Consider the following 23,974-nt stretch of genomic DNA (forward strand, 5'->3'; position numbering starts at 1 on the left):
ATCCATTCACTCGACAAGTGGTTAACAATACCAGTCTGGCTGCCCAAGCAAAAAAAAAAAAACCCTCCTTATTATCAGGGCAGTCAGTCCTGCTGGTGACTCATTCAGACACATTCCCCAGGGGTTCAGTATTGTGATGGATCTCTTGTCACAAAGCTGTCAGCCTGTCGGTGTTTGTGTTTGTTTCATAGCTAGGGCACACGAGCAAGTGATTTGTTTAGTAGCATTGCAGACAGAGGAGAATATCACCACTCCTATTCATTAGCATGCTGCAGTGTGGAGAGAGAGCAAGCTGCTATCAGATCAGGGAAAGCCATGGCTGGAGAGCAGAGAAAAACATAGTTATGGATAAATCTTAGCAAGTGCAGAGATGTGGGCTGGGGGCAGCCAAAATGCCTCACAAATTGGTGTTATTTTCAAAGATAATCAGTGTATGATTTATTTAATTCATGGAAGATTACATTTCCTTCTAATACAAGTCACTCCTTAAATAAGAAGCTGTTAAGAAATGTAAAAATAGAAATTTTTTATGTGATGATATATTAAAGAAGTGTGCAATGATATCTTGGCTGTTTTATGTGTTTTGTAATGACTTGTTTTGAAATAACTAATGACGGATAATAAAATAAGCCAAAATTTAAGATGCAAAAAAAACCCCAGCCATTCACCAGCTGTCCCTCTCCTGTGTGTGTTTGTGGGGGGGGGGGGGGCACTGAAGCACATGTGGTGGCATGTGTGTGCTGTGTTTGTGTGTCTACAATATCAGTGTGAACTGTATGTGTGATGTATAGCAAGCTGGGCAAAGAGAGATGTTAAATGATCGTTTCTGCCTGCGTCAGCAGTTTTGTGGGGTGGAGGAAAGATGAGGGGGAGAGAGAGAGGGAGAGGAGAAACCAAGAGAGGAAGAGGGAGAGAGCAATATCAGTAAACAGGTGCCAGCTCCATGCTCGCTCTCACAGTGTACATGAGAAGCTGTTTTTACTACAGTAAATATACTGCCCTTTGTCTTTTATTGTATGCAAAACTGTGAAAGGAGATTCAAGGAGAGGGAATCAGGAACTCACAATAGCCAGTCAAGCAATGATGGGGAATTTAGACATTTAATGCTCCCAGCATCATTCTTATATACAAAAGCATACTGCACCAACATCCTTGCTTGGGTACCAATTCTGTCTGCTGCAGCGCCTGAACAGTGGAGAGGGAGGAGGGAGCATAGAGAGAGAGAGAGGGGGAGAGAGAGGTAAACAAGTAAGAGGCAGCTTTTCCCTCATGCATGTTTTAGTTTTTTAGTTTTTTCTTTTCTTTTCTCTGGTTTCGTGGACTGTGTGTATGTTTATGAGTGATGGTGTGATTGGCTGTGGGGATGACGGGTTCGCTGTGCAACCTGGTGATCCTACACAGATGGACACGCAGCAGGACCAGGAGATACTGAGAAATTAAATGCTGGAAAAGGAAACGAAATCAATGCAATGTGAGGAGGAAGAGCTGACTTTGATTTAAAGCGGCTCAAGCTATTTCTTAACTGACTGTCAGTTCATCCCTTTTTAATCTTTGTTGACGCGCGCATGTTACTGTGTGTGTGTGTGTGTGTGTGTCAGGGTGGGTGGGTCGAAGCAGTTTCACAATACATTAAAGCAGTGAACAGAAGAGAGATGTAGGGAAGGAAAACAACTGAAAAAGAAGGAAAACCTGTTTGTTTGCTGTTATCCTTTTCTTCTCCACAGAAACGAATGGAGACCAGAAAGGAGGAGAGCAGAGGAATTGAACGGAAGAAGTGAGAGAGCAGGAGAGTGCAAGCATCAAAGCAGGAGCGAGAGAGAGGGAGGGAGGGAGAGAGAAAGAGAGCTGCGCTGCAGTAGCATCCCACAGCAGACGGATGAGGACTGCCGGTGTGTTTGTGTGTGTGTGACTGCACTGCTGAAGAGGAGGAGGAGGCAGAGGGTGAGCACGCTCGCACACTTTGCAGGGCCATAGAGGAGCACACAGCGGCAGCGCTAGTGTTGGCCCACGCCAGGTAAAGTGCCAGTGCCGTCGATCCGCAAACCACTGCTGTAAGATCTGGACACGCCAACGCCACCGAGACCCCGACTACCAACGCCATGGCACAAGCGGCCAAACATCTTCGTAAGAACAAGGATTTAGAAGCTCTAGCAGAGCAGGAGCGCAAAGAGAAGGAGGAGGAGAGGGTCAAAAAGAGGAGTCGGTCACGGGATAAAAAGCGCAAGGTACTGGGATATTCACAGGTGGGGTAGTCAGGGGTGGGGTGGGGCAATGGGGTTGGCGTGAGGAGGGGAGGTGTAGCCTGGAGAAGGGGGCAGGAAGGTTGAGACGCCCCCCTCACTTCTTCTTGTTCTTCTGTCATGCTATGGTCAGGGGTGCTGGGGCACACATGGAAACCTGGTGATGAGCGTGTTTCTACTGTGTGTACACAGTCTCCCTGCACACATGTATGTCCTGTGCATACAGACACGGGGAAATGGTATAACACACTGCATGCTTTCCTACTCCTCTGGACTGCTTTATACCTGCTTTATTGACTGTCCTGTCTGAGCCGTCTGATAAGGCAGAGTAGTACTCTATCTCTCACTGTGTGACAGTCCCTCTTCACATTTCTGTCTTGTGCTCCGTCTCTTCTTTTTTCTTTGTTTTTTTACACTGCAGTAAGGTATTAGTGAGCAAAAATCTGACTAAAGTGCTGATCTTCCATGAGGACCATAACCTGCCTGTTTTTCCAAAAGCATGTTCTTGTTTTCTGTCCATTATTTTCTCTGTGTGGCACTGTAATTACTGCAGAGCAGTACCTGCAGGCTTCTGACTGAGAAGTACCAGGCAGAGCTGGCAAGGTTCGTTGTAAACAATAAATCTTTGCCCCGCCAGTCACCGACTGCAGAGAAATATCATCCAGTCTACTTTATGCCTCTGGTTGCTTGTCGCCTTTTGCTCAAACTCATTAATGAAAATGAGTCATCCGCAGATTGTGTATTGATGGCAAATTGGTCCTCGGTAACCGAGTCCAGCCGCCCTGTGAGCCAGCTCTGTGCCAGGCTGGCTGTAAACCAATCTGATGCTGATGCAGTAGAGACAAGAACACAGTACAGCTTCCACTCTCCCACAGAAGGAAGACAGGACTGTAAGGCTGATATACGGATCCGGTTTTTCTTTCTTTTTTTTGTGTGTTCTATACAGGTAGGGTGACAAGGTTATTAGGTGTATTTGAGAAAAAGACACAGAGGAAAACAGAGAGAGCTTTAGGTGAATGGAAGGTGGTATGACTCAGATACACCTGGGTGGTTTTCTGTCAGCAGGGGCTCGCTATTTAACTGTTTTTGTTGGAGAGTCAGACTCGTTGCACAGACACACACGGCACCGCGTAGCCTGCAGTGACTGATGCGAAGGAATGAGTTAAAGTTTCATCACATTCTTCACCTGTTTAACTCATCAAGACCCGATACAGCACAGGGGTACATGTGTATATTTACACAGCCTTCGTACTTAATAGCTACACACGGACATTACAACCAGAGGGTGAATGCCAGTGCACAGATGCCTTTGTGCATGTCTGGTATGTGTATGTGTGTGAGTGAGTGCAGCGTATGCATGTCTGGAAGGATGAGGTTTAAGAAGAGAGAGCCTGCAGCTCTAACCGTTGGACGAAACATGGACGAGATGTCTGACGGTGCTAATGCAGAATAACTTTGACTGAAAGAGTGTAGTTTCAGAGGATCCCATATCACTTACGTAACCATGCAGCTTAAGTCTTTCAAATAAGCTTCCTCACTCCTTTCCACCTCCCCTCTCAATCTCTCTTCCTTTTTTAAACACCGGCTTATAGCATTCCTGGTTTCTGGAACAGATGTTAACACTGGGGAAATTCTCTTCTCTCTTCATCTTCCTTTGTTTCCTTTCTGATGCGTGTAGCTACCTCTTCAGTTTCTGCACTCTGTGATACAGTGAGTGTTATTCCTTATCCCACTTCGTAGCTCACAAAGAAAACAGCCAACACCTGTTCTTTTTTTTGGTGGCTCAGGAGTGCTTCTATCCTTGCTTTGCACAGAAGGTCAACTCTTTGTGGCAGGACTGCATTTTTTATTTCTGAACATTTAACACTCATGAATGATCATCATATTTTTCCGGCTGCCTTTAAACAAGAGTTTGGGAGCAATTTAATCAAACATTTGTTTGTATGAAAAATCACTCTTAGCTTCTTTGATTAAGGAGTGATTCAGTTTATGGTGTAAAGGATCATTTATTGTTCTTTGGGTATTTTTTACTTTAATAGACGGAGTACAAAGCTCTGAAAGGGAGGCAGTGTTCACTGCTCTTTGGGAACATTTTGAGTCTACTGAGTATAATTGCATCAGTTTTTAGCAACATTTATTTATTTGTCTTTAAAAACATAACTTGATTTGCTAACTATTATATTTATCTTCCGTGTTGGTTTAATTTTGAGATGTTTTGGGTGGTTTGACGTACGTTGACCTTAATGATTGTTCCCACCGTGTCCCAGTGAGGACACAATGATCTGTCCTCATCATTAAAGGGTGAAAGTGCATTTTTAACTGGCTTCTCAGTGTAGTGGCATTATGCAGAACTGGTCTGTTGCTGAGCAGTTTATAATGTTGTCCTCAAATTACTTTTATTGATGAGTTTGCTCCTCTTGAAAAATGAGCATTGTCAGGATGTGAACAAAGCCCCATTGTCCCAGTCAGCACCTCTTTTCACCTCATTCAATGTGTGCGTTTGTATCTACATTTATACCTGCTTTAATGTGAAGTGGCTGAACTGGTGACAGTGGCCCTGAAGTATGAAATAGTGGTTTGTTGCATTGCTTGGACACCAGACAGTGCATTTAGTGTGGGCTGTTTACTTTTCTAGAGTTTAAGGACTGCTCCAAGTTCACTGGAAAAAAACACTGGAAATTTAGTGTATATCTAAATGGGTATTAAAGATAAAACGACCTTTTATTTATTCATTTATAGTTATTAGCCTTATTTTCCCTTGCATAAAAAAAATATTTTCAGCTTAATTGTAGTAGCAGATGAGTAAAAGCTTTTTCCTGTAAATGCAATTTTCTTTTTATCTTTTCATTTTAGTATCTCTGCTTTAACAGCATCCTGATCAAAAACAGTCTCAAGTGCTCAAAGATTGAATCAGTTTTGATATTGCACTTTTGATATTAATTATAATAAAGTATTCTTGCATTTATGAGAAGATTAAAAATGTAACATCTACTGTAATTGTAGTTTCCTAACAAAAAGATCAACTAAGCAAATTGAAGTTGGACTCTTTCTGATAATTTGTTGATTTGCTTAGTAATTATCAATGTTATGGGATCACTTATTAATTCTCAAATGGTTAATGTACCCACTGGATCCATTCAGGATGATTTTTAGAGCTGTAACCCTGTGTGCATTGAAATACATTTTCCTTGTTCCTCGTTGCCTTTAAGCACTGTTAATTTGTGTTATTATGAGTCACTTCACTTATTTAGTTTATTGTCATAGAAGTCAAATCAAAACTTCAAAATTTACCTTTGCATACCAGGAACGGAAAGAAAAATGACAACAGAAGTCAGCTTCTTAATGTCTAAATCAACATTTACTGGGAGTAACTGTTTATCACATCACTGATTGTAAATCTCTATAAATCAGAGAAATATCTAAGCTATCATTGCTTAACTGGACATTTATAGATCAAGTAAGGTGCCAAGAGTATGCGCTGGCTTGTTTAAACCAACAGTTCAAAACCCCAAGTTGTATTTATTTCTGACATAAAACAAGAAAAAACACTCGCCCCACCAACAACATCACCGGTGTTCACATATGGCTTTTATAGCTCTCATAGTCCAGAGGAGCTGAGGATTTACCCATCATCCGTTTACCTTGCAGTGCTGCTGCTCAGACATGGGTAAAAAGGTGTGGTCAAAATGTATGGCTTTTTTGTCATGTATATAGTCTAACACTGTTTTGGTTGCAGATTTCTATTGTAGCAGCTCATCGGCCGTCCTAGGGCTAAAATTCTGCAGCGTAGAGTTCTTCAAAATGCAGCACTTGTGCAGCTAATATGGCTGCCTGGGAGTACTGCAGTGTTGAAAGTGCTACCTCGGTGCCCCATGTTCATGCTACAATTTTTGTGTAAAACAGAAAAGGCAGCAGTAGATCAGCATTCCAGCCCTGTCTCTGTCTGACCTCCATAATCTCTTACCCTCCCCACCTCAAGAGAAAGCAGAGCCCTTGATGAGGTTTATGTGTGGCAGACGTGCAGAGGCAGAGGTGCTGCAGAAGCAACTAAACCCATCAGTACCAGGTCTAGCACCTGTTTGCTGATCATCCCTGTGTGCCTTTACCACAGCTGCTGTGATCAAAGTGAAGTTATTGTGATAAACCGAAATGTATTTATTCTGAAGCAGACAACTTATTGCTTTCATGTCAGATGTTTGAAGCTAGAAAATCAAAGTCTGCAGCCAGAGTAAAAGAACCTGATTGTGTGACTGTGAACGTATCCCAAATGCTCCACTTAATCCTAAACTTTGTGTATCTTTTTTCCTACCCGACAGTCAAAGTGTTGGACAACCAGAGTTGGTGTTTAATAACCACCTGAAGTCTCTGGTTACCACCTCAAGGCAAAGACAAGAGTTCTGGATCAAACCCCGATAAAACACTAAGGATAGCACAAAAACTGTTATTTAGTGACTCACTTTTGTTGTGTTTTCCTGTAGATGTAATTCTGTCACTTTTCTTCCACCTGCAATTAGTATGGCCATCCTCCTCTGACCTCTCTAATCAATAAGCCATTTTAGCCCAGTGTTTGTGAAGGCTAAGGAGATGAGCAGTTTAAAAAAATACTCCAATATTTTAAATCCAGAAACGAATTTAAAATCCTACTCCTCAGATATAAGATCTTGAATAATCAGGCCCATTCTTATCTTAAAGACCTCCTAGTACTACCCCAATAGAGCTCTTCTCTGCTGGTTTTATTCCAAAACGGAATGGGAGGGAGAGCCTTCAGCCTTCAAGCCCCTCTTCTGTGAAACCAGCTCCCAGTTTGGAGTCTAAATACTTCAAGATTAGGTTTAAAACCTTCCTTTTTGGCAAAGCTGAAAGTTATGGCTGGATCAGGTGACCCTTAATCCTTCCTTAGTTGCAATAATAACACTGCAATAAGTGTAAAAGGCTGGAGGATTCCCATGATGCACTGAGTGTGTCTTCTTCACTCACCCTTTTCCCTCACCATGTGTTTACATACCAATAATCTGCATTTAATCATTAGTTTTTATTAATCTCTGGCTCTCTTCGATAGCGAGTCTTATGTCCTTTCTTCCTCCTCTCATACCCAACCGGTCGCGACAGGGAACTGCTTTATGGTATCATTGTATTAGACCATGAAACTCAAATTTCAGGCATGTCTGTATGTGTGATAATCCAGTATAATACGTGTGTGTGTGTGTGTGTGTGTGTGTGTGTGTGTGTGTGTGTGTGTGTGTGTGCGGGTCTGCGGCCCGGGTGGCCCTGTGGAACCCCTCAGACAGATGACTCAGCAGGCCAAGTCTGAGGCACTCAGTCATGTTGATGCAGCCTTGGAATGAGCCTGACTGAGTCCAGCTATACAGCAAGTATTGCTGGGGCAGGGAGGCCAGGAGCCGCAACCTACTTTCCTTTAATTAAAGCAGGAATGGGGCACGTGATGCCAATTCACCAAGTAATGCCTTCTGCTTCTCCCTTTCTCCCCCTTTAACATGATGAAATTTATTTATGACCTAGCAGAGACTAAGTGACTCTTAAAGCAAATACCCAAGCACACTCTTTCAGGTTCATTAGAGAGGAAAGCTCCCCTACACAAAAAAGATGGCATCCATTCTTTGTTAAAATAGAAAAAAATAATTGAGTGAACACGAGTAAAATAGCATCAAGCATCCAGCAGGCACTCATCCCTGCAGGAGTTCGGCTTCCCTCAAACTCCAAAGCCCGTGGATATTTTTAAATTGTTGACGAGGGATCAAGATTTCTCACCGTGTTGCCAGCTTCAACCTCACTGCCGTGATTCATTCTCTCATTTGGGTAAAAAAAAAAAAGGATGACACAATCATCTGCACCTGCTGTAAGAAACGAAAGCTTGATGCATGTTTTTGATAATCACCATAAGCCTGGGAGGTAGAGACCATTTATTGGTGTGTTGCCTGGCTGATGATTGTAAATGAAGCTGAGCTGACACGTAGGACTGCAGTGCTTTCAGAAAAGCATTTGTCTCCAACAGAGGTGTGTGTAAACCTCCAAAATTACGAGCAGCAGCATCTCTGTGTGCTTATCCTCCCTCTGCACATGAAGTGATGTGTCATATTGAGAGGGGCTTCCTTAGATTTTCCTCTCAGCCCCCCCCCCCCCCCCCCCCCCATCTTCTCTCTATCACCCTCCTTGGCCGATTGCGCTAATCTCTTCTCTCAATTGTTATTCTGATAGTGCAGCCGTTACGTAACTGCCTAAAACAGGAATTGAGAAATCGGGGTTATTGAAATGGATCCTCATCATTCCCAAATAAGAGCGAGAGTGAGAAAGACAGAGAGAGAAAGAATGAGGTGATACCATCGGAGAGGAATGTGATAGTCATTGCTGGACAGCTTGTTGTGGAAAAGGGAAAGCTTTCAGTTCCCGCTACCCAACCCAGGCTCTTTCCCTTTAAGCTCCTTCTTGCTGATGAGGGAGAGGAGAGAGGAAAGGACAGTGGGTGGGATAGGGAGCTTAGTGCGGTTTCATGTCCAGGTACTCGGATTCCTGCCTTTATATCCTCAGACTCTGCAGCATCTCATACAGTGAGATGTATGAGAGCCTCTGCAATGTGCAGCCTATCATTTGCAATATTGATTTGTTTTACTTTGTCGAGTAGAAAAAGATTTTATTCGTCCTCCATGTTTGAGTTTTACAAAACTAGCCATGTGTAATGCATATATATATATATATATGTATGTGTGTGTGTGTGTGGGCATGATCCTGACCCTATATATCTGTAAATGAAGTTTCTGTTTTGTAAATGAAGTTTGCAGTTCATGTTCACATGAGGACAGTAATTACTGACTTTTTCTCTAGTGGCAATCTGATGTTTATAGTTTTTATTTAAGAGTATATATACTGATGGAACTTATTTGGGTGTAAACTTCAGTTAAGTATGCAACTTACTCTTGTTCGCAGTGCTAGCATGCTTTAATACCAAACTAACATGGCCAATGTTATAAACATCATTAGATTGTCATTGTAAGCATGCAGGTTTTAGACTTTAGCTAAAAGATGTTGTGTGTTTGTCTGTTTATGGTAAACATGTCAAATTGCTTTGTGTGTGGGGGAAGCACCATATGTGTCTGTGACTGTTTGTGAATGTTTGGTGTGAAGATGAGTGATAAAACTGAAGGAATATAGCCAAGGGTTAGAGCCGGAGAAAAGGATAGTGAAAGCAAAAAAGGAGTGAAATATCAGAGGACTGTGGGTGACCCCAGGGTGACTCTGCACCTTTTTCCTCTGGATTGGATGGATGGTGTCTTATTTGCCCAATTGATATGATGATTCTTGTTTTTTTCTGTCGACCGGAGGGAAGAGAAATAATTCAATTCAAAACACAGAGGTACACTAGGTCATTACAGCGGCATAGCTTCCCAGCTATAATTCTCTGTTCCCGTTCTCTGAGTGCGGACAATAGAGAATGTCTGGTTCATTTAATAAGATGAGCAGGAGAAGATTGAGTTCTGAATTTTCTGACTGGATTAAACCTGCAGGTGGTATAAAATGTAGTATGGTAAAAAAGCCCAACAAGAGCTCAAGGTTTTCTTTTAGTAAGTGTTCTTTTGGAGTTCGATATGAAGATGGTACAAGACCAGGCCTTGGCTGGTGTCTCAGAGTATCGCCGTATGCTCCCTTATGACAAATCTTACTGAGTGGAGTGCAGATTTCTTGAGTCATCTGATCCTCGTGTGTCATTGCGGTGTTGTAGCATCATGGACCTGTTATTAAAAGCTTAGCCATTCGTAACCCTCTTCATCTGAATCCCCTGGAGTTAAAGTGGTGTCACTTTGATTTGTTGCTCTTTAATTCTCACCCAACCCAGCATGCACAGTTTTGCTCTCCTCTACAGGAGAATGGACACTGATCAATCTGAGAGCAAAACGTGACAGCCATAATAACCTTCATTCAGACTTACTTAGGCATGCAGCATCTGTACTTTTTTGTCTTTGCTGAGTCTTTTATCTTTTATAATTCCTATGTTTATATGGATGATCTCATATGTAGAGTGAGAGACAAACGCAGACACTCAGGAGGGATGACGGGATGAACAGAAAGCAAGTTGTTTATTTGGTTGATGTAATAGTCAAAAAAACAAAGGTAAATTCTCAGAAATGCTGGAGTAATGCAGGAAAACACAGAGGAGGGGGAAACAGACTCTGACAAGACTGAGAGGAAAGACGGGACTATTTATACACAATGGGTAATCAGGGAAGTGGTACTATCCAGGGGAATGAGACACAGATGAGGGTAATCACACAGGTGACTGCAATCCATTACAAGGAGACAAGATGGGAAATAAAGGGGAATGCAAGAAACAAATAACTTCAAACTAAAAGAGGAAGTAAATAAGGAAACACGGACTTGTGAGTAACTTAAATTAAGCAGAAAGACACAGGAGGAAGACACAGAGATGATAAAAAAAATTGAAAACATCTGTTAACATTTAAGCATTGTAAACAGATGTTTACACTTCCACTTAAGCATCTCAATCTACTAGGGAAGATTATTTCATGTGATTAAAAACTCTAAAAGAACTAAGTTAACGTTTGTGATGAAATATTTATGCATTTTTTGCTAAGGGAATATTTCTTTGGTAAGCACTAGCTCTAATCATCGCCACTCACAGTAGAGTTACGGTGTCAGTACAACACATGTTAATGGTGTGAAATGGTGCAGAAACCTCTGACGTTTACATATCAAAATGCTGGCAAACACAAATAAATGTATCCAATTAGATATATATATATATATATATCCACACTGCATTCAGTCATTTTAACATCCATCCTTTTTTTAAACTTATTTTAAAACAGACAAAGCTAAAATACCTTCTCCTATTACACCTATATACACCTATTCATTGAAAATAATCCTCATATAATCATAATCCTATTTTTATTAATGGTCTTTATGATACTTCTGTAATTTACAGACACCTGTAACTAATTGATTTTAATGCACATAGTTAAGAAAGAAAGAAGTCTGTCACAATCACAGTTGATTGTCTGTGACAGATTGAAGACAGGATTGTATTGAAAGGTAGTCCTCTGTTATTCGCAAATAAGAGATAAATAGGAACCATCAGTCTTTCTATTGCTGCCCAGCCAAACTGATTAATCAGGCAAGACAGGAAACCAAAACCAAGGGTCATGAACTGCGCATAACCTTTGTGGAGATGGGAGACCCTTATAGAATCATCAGGGCACGTAGAGTGGACAAAAGGACGCTATCGCTAACAAAATGGCACATGACACGCTGCTGGGAGCCTGCAGACATCTGTGTGTTGAGGAAACCTGGCACCAAACATCACTTCATCAATACAATCCCTGCTTCCAAGCACAGCAGTGGCAGCATCGCGTTGTGGGGATGCTTTTCTGCAACGGGGTCAGGAGACTAGTGAGGACAGAAGGAAAAATATACATAAATCCTTATTGACGATCTTTTTGTGAAGAGGTAGCTATGTCAGACAGCTGTGAAGGTTTATATTCAAAAATACAATGACCACAAGTAAAACACATGGAGTGGTTTACGCCCAGCATCATTTCCTGAGAGACTAAAAAATGTCTGTACACCGACACCAGTGCTCAACCCCTACAAGCATGAGCAGTTCAAGGTGAATGACGCAAACTTGAAACAGAAGAGTGCAAGCTTGTATGATCATTCCCAAGAAAAACAGTCATAGCTGCCAAGGCTACTTTAACAATGACTTTAGTGAAGAGTCTGATTAGTAGAAAAAATGTGATATTATTTTATTATTTTCCTATAAATGTGTATAATATTCTTAAAATAACATTTGCTTGTCATTGTCTAGTGTTCAAATGCACTGTTTTCATGTAAACACACGTCACAGTCATATTACAGTCATCCAAAGTACCGTGGCAGGTTTGGGCAGCTATGGTAGTGGTCCTATTAAATGTTGACTTGAATTCATATTTGGCATATTTGTGTGATTTCATTATTTACTTAGAATTGATTTTTGTTATTTTTTTTTTAATGTCTATGTGTTTAATTGTTTTCTTGCTCGTGTGTCTCTTTATGAGGCCATGTGTTCATTGAACAGAGGCACGTGGGTTGTCTTGTGGCGCAGGATTTACAGGCTAGCTGGGAGGATAGCGGTGTCACCCGGCCTCTAATTGGCTGACCCCAGAGATTTTTCTTGAGTAAATGCAGAGCAAGGTGTCCACCCCCTTTCTCTTCTTCGTCCCTGCTAGAGTAAATTCCTCCATCCATCCCATTACCATTTCCCCCCTTTTAGTGCAGACCACTACCCCTACCCTCTTCCCCGCTCTCTGCCACAGTTGCTTGCAGCATTTTGCAACACTGCAAGATCATGGATTCGATTCCTAACAGCTCCCTCTCTTCTCTCTCAGTTTCTGAGATTGCGCTAAACTCTATAGATCCACATTAAGAGAAAGAGAGAGAGAGTGAAGCAAGGGAGATTAAGTGAGCAACAGTGAGAGGAAGGAGGGAGGGATGGAGTCACTTTTACTGTAACGACAGCCTGGTGTTTTCTGTCAGCAGGAAAACGGAAGTGTGGTGTGTGTAGACGGGGAATAGTCGACTCCCACAACACACATTTGTAAAACTTTAGATCTTATATGATATATTGTTTAAGCTGCTTTTAACCCATCCTCAAAAGTACACTGTGTTAATTACGGCTTGGGCTGAGGAGGAAGGCGGTGAGTCCTTGGACACTGTACTGGTATCAGCTCAGGGTGAAGGAGAATCTGCATGTGTGCAGCATCCTTACAAGGTCAGCAGCACCTCGTACTTGATCACATGTGAGCACACATGTTTGTAGACTCAAGACACACACACACACGCACACACACGCGCGCGCGCGCACAGACACACACACACATCTACTGTCAGCCAGCCCTTAGTCAGCACAGTGCCGGCTGCTCTGTAATGGAGTTGGACGTTGCCACCTAGTGTTAATGTAGAGACTTTCTAATCATGATAGAAAAGATGATATCTCATTCACTTTGTGTTCCTCAGATAATTTCTGGATTCCCACTTCTACAGCTCACTTCTTCTTAATAAATCATGATTTTAAAAATGCCCGTATCCATAAGAGTCTTTTTCAAGAATCCTTTTCAAGCTATTTGTGAATAAAGTCCTTAAAAGGAAAGTAAAGCTAAACTTCTGCTCTCAGTGATAGTTTGATCTGCCTTCTCTTGATCGCTCTGCTACTCTGGGGTAGTGTGTGTGTGTGTGTGTGTGTGTGGGCATGATCCTGACCCTGCTGAACGCCAACAGCTGGCCCAGTGACGGATCTAATTATGTCTGTCAGAAACACAGAAACGCAGTCCTCTAAATGTTGCCTGCACAGTAACATTACATGCTCTTAGCCACACATCCATATTAGAGTGCCATTACAACTACATGCAGCACTGAAAATCTTGTTTGTTCACCGGCACGCAAAGAGCCCGACAGATCCATAAAGAACTCTTGCTAATTTTTATTGATGGCTGGAGTTAGATACAGACGACACTACATTCATCGTGTCCCCATCTCCTTTTCCGCTCCTTTCTTAGTCTACTCATAGACTGCCTCACTTCTGCAGCCACTATTCTTTTCACCCTTTCCTCCCTTACAGAGTCTTAACTAAAGCAGAATATAGTGTAGCCTTAAGCAGTGCAGGACAGTTAGTGTGGTGGTAATGGAGAAAATGTTTATCAGAGCATAGAGCACTTTGAATTTGGCCTCAGCACTTCCTTAGGCACAGACCTTTAATTGCTACATATTGGTGAAAAGCTTGAGAAAGTATAAGAGTGAGCATGTTGTATATTCTGTGTGATCGAAATATAATTTTCATCAATGTTGTGCCCGAGTCCCCTGTTTTTAATTTAAAAAGAGATCAATGACAGATGTACGGCAGATAGCGATGCTGTGGTTTGTGCCTTTCCAATTGTAGAGCGTGTGGCAGATAGTCATGGAATAAAAAGCTCATGGAGCTCATGTCTGTATCTCCTGAACACATATGACTGACATCTTTGGTAAATGTTTGTAATGGTTAAGATGGGTATACAAAGTCTGGTGTTACTGCTGTAAGCGCTTTAACTCGTGAGCTTTAGATAAACAATATAAAAACTGTGTGTGTAGAGCTGCCTTTCCATGGGAGCAGTTCTCCTCAGAGATCAAATGATTCACTCATAAGCTGATGGACAAAATGAATCTAAGACAATTTCATGACTTAATCGAATGAGCCAGCTGTACAGTTCAGTCTTCTACTATAAACCTAATATATAAAGTTTATTCAGAATATTTAAAAGTACAAAATATAATTCATATTTGTTAGGGGAAAAGGTGATATTGTATATGTAATCAAATTTTATACTTGAAAGGGAAGAGCTATAAACTTGTATAGGTCTACGTCTTCCTCTCTATTAGTAAATGACAACAGTCATTTACTGAGTCGTTCCTTTCAAACAACCTGTCCCACATGTGCATTCATACCTGCGTACATGCTTAGAATTTATATATGCAAACATGCATTCACTTACACAGATACATATTTACTTAGAGTTGCTCAAACATGCACTCACTTACATAGTGCAAAACCCCATGTTCAACAGACAGATACCTACAGAGACAGTACTGTGCAAAAGTCTTGAGCCACTACAGTTCCAAGAAGCCAGACTTTCTTGTGATCTGTCGAAGCCGTACTGAACAATAATTCTCCAGGCTTTCCGAACGTCCCTCAAAGGGCATTCAGGGGAATGTTTTTTTTGTTCATTTGTTAAGCCAATTAAGACTCTCCTATGAATCATTCGAGCATTAAACCCCCCCCCCCCCCCTCCACCTAACTCAAGGGGATATACTGGTGTTGTGTCTGCACATAGCAGACAGCTTGGCAAAGAAGGTTACTTAGTGCCAGTGTTACTACCAGCTTGTCACAAAACACATCAATTGTTCTCTTTAATCAAACATTTGAATCTACAATAAATGCCAAAATAAGTTCTACATCAGAGTATTCGTGATTCCCAAATAGAGTTATTAGTGGTAAATTTTGATGATCGCTGATATTACTGAGCCTAACCCAGCTGGCTGAATAAACCAGATATCTGACTTCACTTTAGTGTCTGAGATTGTGTAGGTAGTGTTTAGTACTTTAAATGAGACTCAGCATTTATTATATTTATTTATTGACTCTTAAATTTTTTAAACTTTCAGTTTAAAATGCAAAACGCATCCATGTCCCTCTCATGTTATCCTTCATCTCTTGTGTTTGTCCTTGCTCAGGAAGCTGAAGGTTATCATAAAAAAACTTCCCTCACAGACTTGCTGTTCTCCCATCATTCACCAGTTTTCCTGCCCCACATCCCGCACCGTCACTTCATCCCAGTCGGTTCTGCATTTTGCTGAGTCGATGAAACTGAATCTATCGCAACACTTACTCCCTTGTTTTCACTGCTCCATTTACCCCATCACCCTTTTCTCCGATCTTTCATTTTTCTCAGTATTCTTCAAACCTTTTCGATCTCAACAACTTATTTATATTTAACAGGATTCCTGTTTTATCTCATGCGTCACATCGAGCTGAATATTAATGTGCCAGACTGCACGATATATTAATGTTAAAAATCTCACAGCATGCAGCTGGGCTAAACCAGTTAAATTCTCAACTTGAGCTTTAAGTGTTTACTTTCACTTATTTGAACCAAATGTCCAAATATGAACTAGATTCAGCATTTCCTCTGTGTGCTTATTTTCGGGATTCGCATGCTAGTTTTTTTTACACGCTTGTAACATCCTTGAACTTCAGCCCTGCTGTTGTGTAATGTGCTCAGAATACCTCACTACTTAGCAGAGGTGTATGCGTGAGTGTGAAAATCTCCTCGGTGTGCAGCAAGCAGTTCTGCTGAGTAAAAATCCTTTCTGTGTGGCTTAAACAGTTTTAATCCCAAATATCTCTGTGATGTTAGGCACAGTTTGGGTTTTTTTGTTTGTTTGTTTGTTGTGAGCTGACAGCACTGGTGTCATATTTATCTGTTTTAAGTTTTGTTTTTCTAAACTTTAGTAAACCTGATGAAAATATATATTGTCCACAGAAAAGTTATTTATTGTAAAACCGAAGCGTATTGAACCACTGGAAGATTAAAACTGTCAACCAAATTCAGCTTCTTTACCTGCTGTTACCTTGCTAACTGATGTGGGTGCAACAATAACCGACTGTATGGCTGCAAGTAAGGATGAATATATGCGCTGCCACCAAAGATATGGCTCAGCACAGCAACTTAGACATCTGTAGTAAGATTAATGAGAAATATTCTTAGTTGCATTTTCAGATGGTGCTGCATGGATGAGTCTGAGAACAATAGAAGTTGGAGGGAGATGTGTACTGAAATGAATGTGGTGTCACAACTCAGATGCGGCGCTATAGTCTGGCGAGCCATCCAGATGTTTGTCCTTGATTGCCTGAAGAAACTGCATCTAATGCGTGCGTGTGATTTGGATTATCAGGATTGACGTATTTCATTCCTTGAGGATGGATTAATAGCGGGGATGAGCTGGTCTTAGCTCCCTCTGCTGGTCAGAGCGAGGTCAGAGCTCGTTTACATTCAGCTTCACTATGACTTGGTTGGGATCTAAAGCAGTCTGACAGCACAGTGTGATGCAGTCACTCACTCTCAGCCAGGTCAGAGATCATCTTTGAAATGCGACGAGAGGACAGGAAGTGTGAAGGACTCGCACTTCCTTCACAAGGAATCGATTGCATTGTGTTGTGTTGCATAGGATGCCTGGAGGACTCCATCTTTATCCGACACACACGGTGTCACACATTGCCCCAGATACCAGCAGAGCGTGCAGTACACACACAAGCTGTGTTCACACCCGCCTCTCCCTCTGATCCAGTGCAGCAATTCAACGCTGTTCTGCAACACTGTTACGCAGAGTCATCAATTATTCATTAAAGATTTCTGCACTCGTTCAGTCATGGGCTTGATAGACAGGAAGATGGAAGGGTAGAGAAGTTAAAAATTCATATAATTTCCCCAAAACCTCAGCAAAATGGAATATTTAGTGAGTTATTCTGTAAAACTCTTTAAATGGAATGATGACTGATTCTAATACGTATAAATGACTTTAAATCAGTGGCTATTTTGACAGTATATGATCTAAATGATGTGACTTATTTGTCAAATGGTGCAAAAGTTGCCTCATTGTTAGTAAATCATTGCTATTTCTCTGCAACTCAACCCGTGGCTTCATCTTTTCTGCATATACAACTTGGGTGCATCCTATAAATAACCACAGTATATTATTTAGGACAGAGTGGTGATGGCTTTTTGTAAGTAAAGGTTCTCCTCTGGGTTGTTTCTTGTTTTAAATACAGAATTAAAAAATGTCTTTGAGCAGATAGTTAAGGACAGCAGGGGTTTGAAGGTTCATTTGCTCTTAGGACATGGTCAGGAAAGGACAACCTAACAGAAAAAGAAGGACGTTATTTAAGGGAACATCCATGGATTGGTACCCAGTGTGCCCTTCTAGATGTTCTGCAGACCTCATGAATATGGACATGTGTGACTGATTGATCGTTAGGGAAGTGCCAGGCAGTGAAAGAGACTATCAGAGCAAGGAGCAGATTTAGACATTTTATAGAGGGATACTGCCAGGGAGGTGAGCGGAGGATACAGGTGTATGGAGCCGGAGCAGGAAGACACAAATAAATACTGACGGCCTGAGAGTTTTCTAAATGTCTACCTGCTTGGATGCGCATTTGTAATTGCTGTCCAAGAAGCCGTATTTCAGTGCAGAGCTTAAAACAGTAAGTCTAATGGTGTGTGCGCTTACTGTCAAAGTGGAGACAGATTAGTGGAGGCAGGTCTGGCACTGTGTGGTCTACAGCACTGCGGGGTCATGAATGATTTAATGGGAGGAGAGGTAAGTTTCGTCCTTTGCCTCTGCAGATGCATACAGGCATTTATGATCCGGAGAGATGCTGATGGATATATAGACCTCCTTATTTAATCTGTTGATATTGGCATGCGTGGCATTTAAATGATGTTCAGTTGCTACTAAGAAGCTTTACATCATCACCATCAATTGTCTGACGCTTGCTGACCCATGCTTTCATGTTGATCACTCCAAATTCTCGTGCTGCCATCTGTAAATCGAAACCGAAATTGTTGACCAATTTTGGTGAGCCTGTGTGAATTTTAGCTTCACTTTCACTTTGTTCTTAATGGACAGAAATTGCACCTGTTATTTTGGTGCTTGGTTTGAACTTCAGCAGGTGTTGTCGACCACGTATTCATGTAGCTGCCATGTGATTGGCTGATTGTGTATTTGTGCAAACAGCCATTTGAATAAAGTGTCTGCCGAGTGTTTAATATAATTCAGTAAAGGATGCTTGTTTTGATTGCCACAGATTTATCTGCACTGAAGCAAGTAAGAAGGAATAATACCAACTCATCATGGTTGGTATTATTTTTTGGTGATAAATCAGTTTATTGTTGTTATAACTGGTTTAAGTTTCATAAATTTTTGTTAATTCAAAGAAATATCAGTTATCTGAGCCAAAAACAAAAACACAGAGTTAATGTACCCATTTTCTCAAATCGTGCGTTATGAGGCGTCATTACATAGTTTGACCAGCAGAGCGCTGACAGTATGCTACTCCTATTTACACCTTATTGAAATAATCTGTATGTATACAGTATACAGATCAGTGTTATCAAAATCATATTAATTCATGGCCAACACAGAACTCAAAGTGATCTCAAGTCTCTACATTTTTAGCTCATTTGGCTGAAGGAGTGATGAAGAGGTGTCTGATGTCCACAGTTTATAAGAATCACCATTTCTTCCAGGGTATTGGTCAGATTTTAGTGAAACTTGCACACATTGCACAAACATCTGATGGATCGTAAACCAGACGAGCTACTACAAAAGTCTCATTCTGGTTTGATTTCTCTTAGTGTAAAGAAGTCCATCCTGGATATGTTCACAATAATGTTTCACTTTATAAATTGGATCAAGAACACATATTTTTCAATTGGTTAATGTACGAGGGTTTTTTTCTATGTCTTAGTATTTTAAGTTTTGATTCTATTTAAGTGTCACAGTCTGCCGGGGCAAGCCGTGTGGTAACTATTTAGGACCCGGAAGCGGCAGCTCTGGTGCAGGTGAGTATTTATTTACAAAAGAAAATACAACAGAAATGACGCGGGTGAAGCTGTAACAGAAAACCTAAACTGGGCAAACTAACAAAACAAACCAGAACAAAGATGCAGGGAGGTCCGGGGAAATATACACAGAGAGATGGATGGAGAAACGCAGGGAGACCGAGGGGAAACAACACAGACGAACCAGCAACGACTAAGACAGAAGACACGACTTAAAACACTCAGAGAACACAGGGAGATTACACACAGGTGGGAGTGATTAACGTGACGAGACTAGGGAGGCAAACTGAAAACACTCACATAAGACGCAGACCTTCACAATAAAACAGGAAACACACACGCGAAAAGACAGACTAGGAAACGCGGACTTAACACAGGAATAGATGGGCAGAACAGAATACACTAAACAGGAGGAACAACAGAACCAAAATCACTAATAGAAAACACAAAACGCTGGGTCAAAAGGACCCAGGATCATGACATTAAGGTTGATTTGTTTTTATTTTACTTCACCGATTTGATTATTCTTATTTTTATTACTCTTGTTTTTATGACACTATATTTTGGTTTTTGCCTTCAGGTTATTATCATTATTGCCTCCTCAGTGTTTTTATTTGGGTTCTCTTGTTATTTCCTGTTTTACTTCATAATTAGTGGCTTCGTGTGTCTTACTTTGAGCTTCCCTCCCTGTGATTGTCTTGATTATGTTAACCTGCTGCTTCCAGCATTATCCTCTACCAATTCACACAAACACCAAACTGTGACACTTCAACCTGAACTCATGCTCTATTTATTTACATTTCCATCCTGTCTAAGGTTGTGTTTGAGCCTGCTAAGAAGAGTGCAGTCAAAGTTGTTGCACAGTGTTGGGAGCTTTTGTTATTCTACCCAGTTTAAAAGCTCTGCAATAAAAGAACAGTTTGATATTTTAAATCTCCATATTTCCTGTGAATTTTAACCTGTTAGCACTGCTGTGTATTATCTTCACTGAGCGGGACACTCCTGTGATGTTGCTCTATCGTACCATGTCTTAGATATTTCCAACAGGAGCTCGCGAGCTTTTTCAGAGCACGCTGTTTCCTTTCTCATTTTGAATTACAGAACTAATTGCTGATTTGCCAGTTCACTTACTTTGATCCAAAATATTTGTACCTGGTATCCCACCTCTCACTGATGATAATTTTTTTTCAGAGTATTTTCCCACACATTGTGTTTCCCAGTGAAAACACGCCGCCTCTGTAGGGCCAACAGTATATCACCTTTTCGCTTTTCACTGTTTTTCTCCCTCTTGACCCCTCTTATCGTGTACAGCTTCACTTACAATGTGCACTCTCATCACATCCAAAAACCTACTGCTCTCTCCCCTCTCCTTTGTACTTTTCCCCCTGTTTCTTCGCAGCTCTCCAGTTTCTAAGATGCTCAAATCTTTTTTTACTCTCTGCTGCTTTTCTTTCTCTTTAGCCCTTGAACTGACCCCAGCCTTTCCATGTGCGCCTCTTTATACGTCTTCAGTGTGGACAACCCCCTTAAGCCATACTTACCCGAAAAATCCCAACTCAAGTGCTCTCTTCCTGTTTCAGTGGGTCCTGCTGAGGGTTAGGGACTTCTTTGTGGTCGGTATGTGTCTCCTTTAAAAGGGGAAAACATGCTTTGTGAGAACAGAAATGTATTTTTCTTCTCAGGCCACAGGTGTGCATCAGTGTAGAGAGCTTATTGTAAGTGTGTTTTCTTGTTCAAATAGTGTGAGAGGGAAGTTAATTTAGATACTGAGTGACAGGGGTTTGTGAGTTCACTGTCGGTGTAACACAAAGGCATCTGTAGAAACTATGCGATCCCCCAGAAAGGATCGTCACGGGTTTGTTGAAGTCATTTTTTACTTTGAGGTCCACATTGGCCCGTTTCATTTCTCAAGGCCACCATGCAAAGGATCTGCACGTAGATGATGTCCAAAAACTGAGAAGACGGTACTACAGAGAAAAAAAAAAGGCTCATAACTAGGGATGGGTACCGGTATCCGGTGCCATGATGGCACCGGTTCTGACATAAACGGTAGTAACCAGACCGAAAAGCAGCGCACATTTCGGTGCTTTATTTCGGTGCTTTTTTTTTTACTGAGATGTGATACACTTTGAATTCTAGCAAATCATTTTACGTTTCCGGGGATAGTAGGCGGGTCCAGGTACGTACGTTCTTTTAGAGCAGAGCTACAGATTAAAAATGCCCAAGGCAAAGCGGTCAAAAGTCTTGTTGTACTTCACAGCAAAAGATGCAAACTCAGTAGCCTGCAACAAGTGCTTTAAGGTGATACTGTGGAAAGGAGGTAACACCTGAAATCCGATGAAACACCTGGCGACGCATAGCGTTTTTTTTAAAAGCCGAAAAATGCGCCGTATTTGATAGCTTGCTGCGAGACCTCACACCGAGCGCATCTACTGCAGGTGTGGTGCCTGTTATCGGACGAAGAGTTAGCAACATCCCCCAAAAAGCTGAAGAGTAGAGTCCTGGCCCCTAGCCCTGCCAGTGTAGCAGAAATGATGAGGATGATGATGGCAGCAGCAGCCGTTCTTCTCTGCGTGAGTAGCTTAATGTTGTTCGTGTATAATTTACGTTGAGTAGGCTGTAGCACTCTCGTGTGATGCGACGAGCCAATAATCACTCCCGATGTTAGTCCGCTGTGAAACTTTAATGCGTACTCCAGCACACGACAAAACACACAGACCGCACCGGAAGAACAAACTTCCCTCACCATATTATTCCGGTTGGATTAGTCCCCCACAGTTATGGCAGGTCTGCACAAACAAATATTGCTTGGTGATCATTTAACCAATGATCTACATCTTCCCCATTTAGCTTGTAGCACCTAACAAAACTAATTCACTCACAAGTTTCTAAACAGTGCTTCTTAACACAACTTTAACTTAACAATGTTTTTTTTGCTCGGAGTAACCCCACACCTTAACATAACAGCAATTATGAAAAATGCAAATAGCCAGCAAGCATCATATTTTAACATACTGACAACAAACTGATTACACCTAAGGCTTCCTAGTGTTTTCCATTTACATGTATCTTGGGTTGGGTCTGCAGATGCGACCTGCACGTGTAGTGTATGGTGTCTGGTTCACAATGTTCTGGCCGGGCACCTGCACAGCAGGTTGGGGCTGAGGAGAGGATGTGTTTTGTGAATCTTCGTTTGAGCGTGTGTGTGATTGCGGTGTGAGTGTGGAACTGTCCATTGTAGAATGGTTAGTGTCCTCGCACTCTGGGTCATAGTCATGGAGTGGTGGCGGCGGCGGTTCTGCCACTGGGAGGATGTGGCGGCGATTCCTCCTGTAGGTTCTTCCATCGACCTGAATGATGTAGGATCGTGGCTCCTTGCTCTTCCTTTCCACAATTCCCAGCTTGTCGTAGCCTTTCTCTGTCTGCACGCGGACCACTTGTCCTTCTTGCAACGGCTGTAGCGTGCGGCTGGACTTATCATAGTGACGCTTCAGTCTGACTCTTTTGTCGCGAAGTCGGTCACAGATCTGTCCTGTGTCTTTTGCAATGGGTGCCAACAGCTTGCTGCACACAGGAATGCCCGCGCGTGTCTGACGAGACATGAGGCGTTCAGCAGGGGAGCCTAGTTGTGTGTCACGGGGAATGTTTCTAAGGTTTAGGAGGTCAAGAAACACGTCGGTTCCATCTCGGTGAGATTTTTCCATGAGGTGTTTTGCGCTGCGCACCGCTCTCTCAGCAAGACCGTTTGACTGTGGAAACTCTGGGCTGCTGGTTGAATGGGTGAAGTCCCACTGTTTTGCGAAATCAATAAACTGTTGACTAGTGTATTGTCTGCCATTGTCAGTGAGGAGCGTGTGCGGTGTGCCATGAACTGAAAAGTGTCTCTTTAGCTTGGAGATGACCGCTGCTGTGGTCAAGTCACGGAGAAGGTCAATCTCAATCCATCCTGAATAGGAATCTACAAGGACCTGGTATTGTTTTCCATGCCAGGTAAAAATGTCAGCAGCCACCGTTGACCATGGGAGGTCTGGAACAGGGTGCAGTTGTAGCGGTTCTCTCTGCTGATGTGTCTTAGTGCTGTTACACACAGTGCAAGAGAGCAGCTCTTCTGCGATGTCTTTTGACATTGCTGGCCAAAAAATGACACTCCTAGCTCTGCACTTGGTTGCTTCGGTACCTGGATGGCCTTTGTGTACGATGTTGATGTACTCTTTGTGCAGGGACTGGGGAATGACAGTTTTGTGGCTTTTCATGATGATCCCATCCTCCATGCTGAGCTCATCTCTATATGGAAAAAATGGAGCCAGAGCGGGCTGTACTTGGCTCTCTCTGCTGGGCCATCCTCGCTGAATGACTGTGCTGAGCGCTTGTAGCACATCATCTTGTGCTGTGTGCTGTCTTAGCTCCTCCAGGCGAGCAGTGGAGATGTAGCTCACTGTCATCACTTCATAATCAGTGTGTTCAACTGGGCAGCGTGACAGCGGGGCGAGCGGGGCTCTTGAAAGGGTGTCGGCTAGATACATGTATTTCCCCTTTTTGTAGACCAGACTGATGTCGTAACTCTGTAGTCGCAGT

At 42.0% G+C, this 23,974-nt stretch overlaps 1 protein-coding gene across 14 annotated transcripts in view; it reads left to right on the plus strand.

Moving 5' to 3' along the window:
• Window positions 1–1,296: 1,296 nt before the first annotated feature.
• Window positions 1,297–23,974, plus strand: part of ank1a (ankyrin 1, erythrocytic a) — a 101,083-nt gene continuing 78,405 nt past the window's right edge. For 10 of the 14 annotated variants that reach the window (XM_085179277.1, XM_085179279.1, XM_085179288.1 and 7 more), the window contains exons 1-2: window positions 1,298–1,471; window positions 1,725–2,225. In XM_085179277.1, coding sequence (XP_085035403.1) covers window positions 2,100–2,225 — 126 coding nt within the window. In that variant the 5' untranslated portion in view covers window positions 1,298–1,471; window positions 1,725–2,099. Of the gene's footprint in view, window positions 1,472–1,724; window positions 2,226–23,974 lie in introns of all 14 variants that reach the window. The other 4 variants (XM_085179280.1, XM_085179282.1, XM_085179285.1 and 1 more) reach the window with 2 other exon arrangements.

This window comes from Neolamprologus multifasciatus, chromosome 12 (genome assembly GCF_963576455.1).
Source record: "Neolamprologus multifasciatus chromosome 12, fNeoMul1.2, whole genome shotgun sequence".
Lineage (NCBI taxonomy): Eukaryota > Metazoa > Chordata > Actinopteri > Cichliformes > Cichlidae > Neolamprologus > Neolamprologus multifasciatus.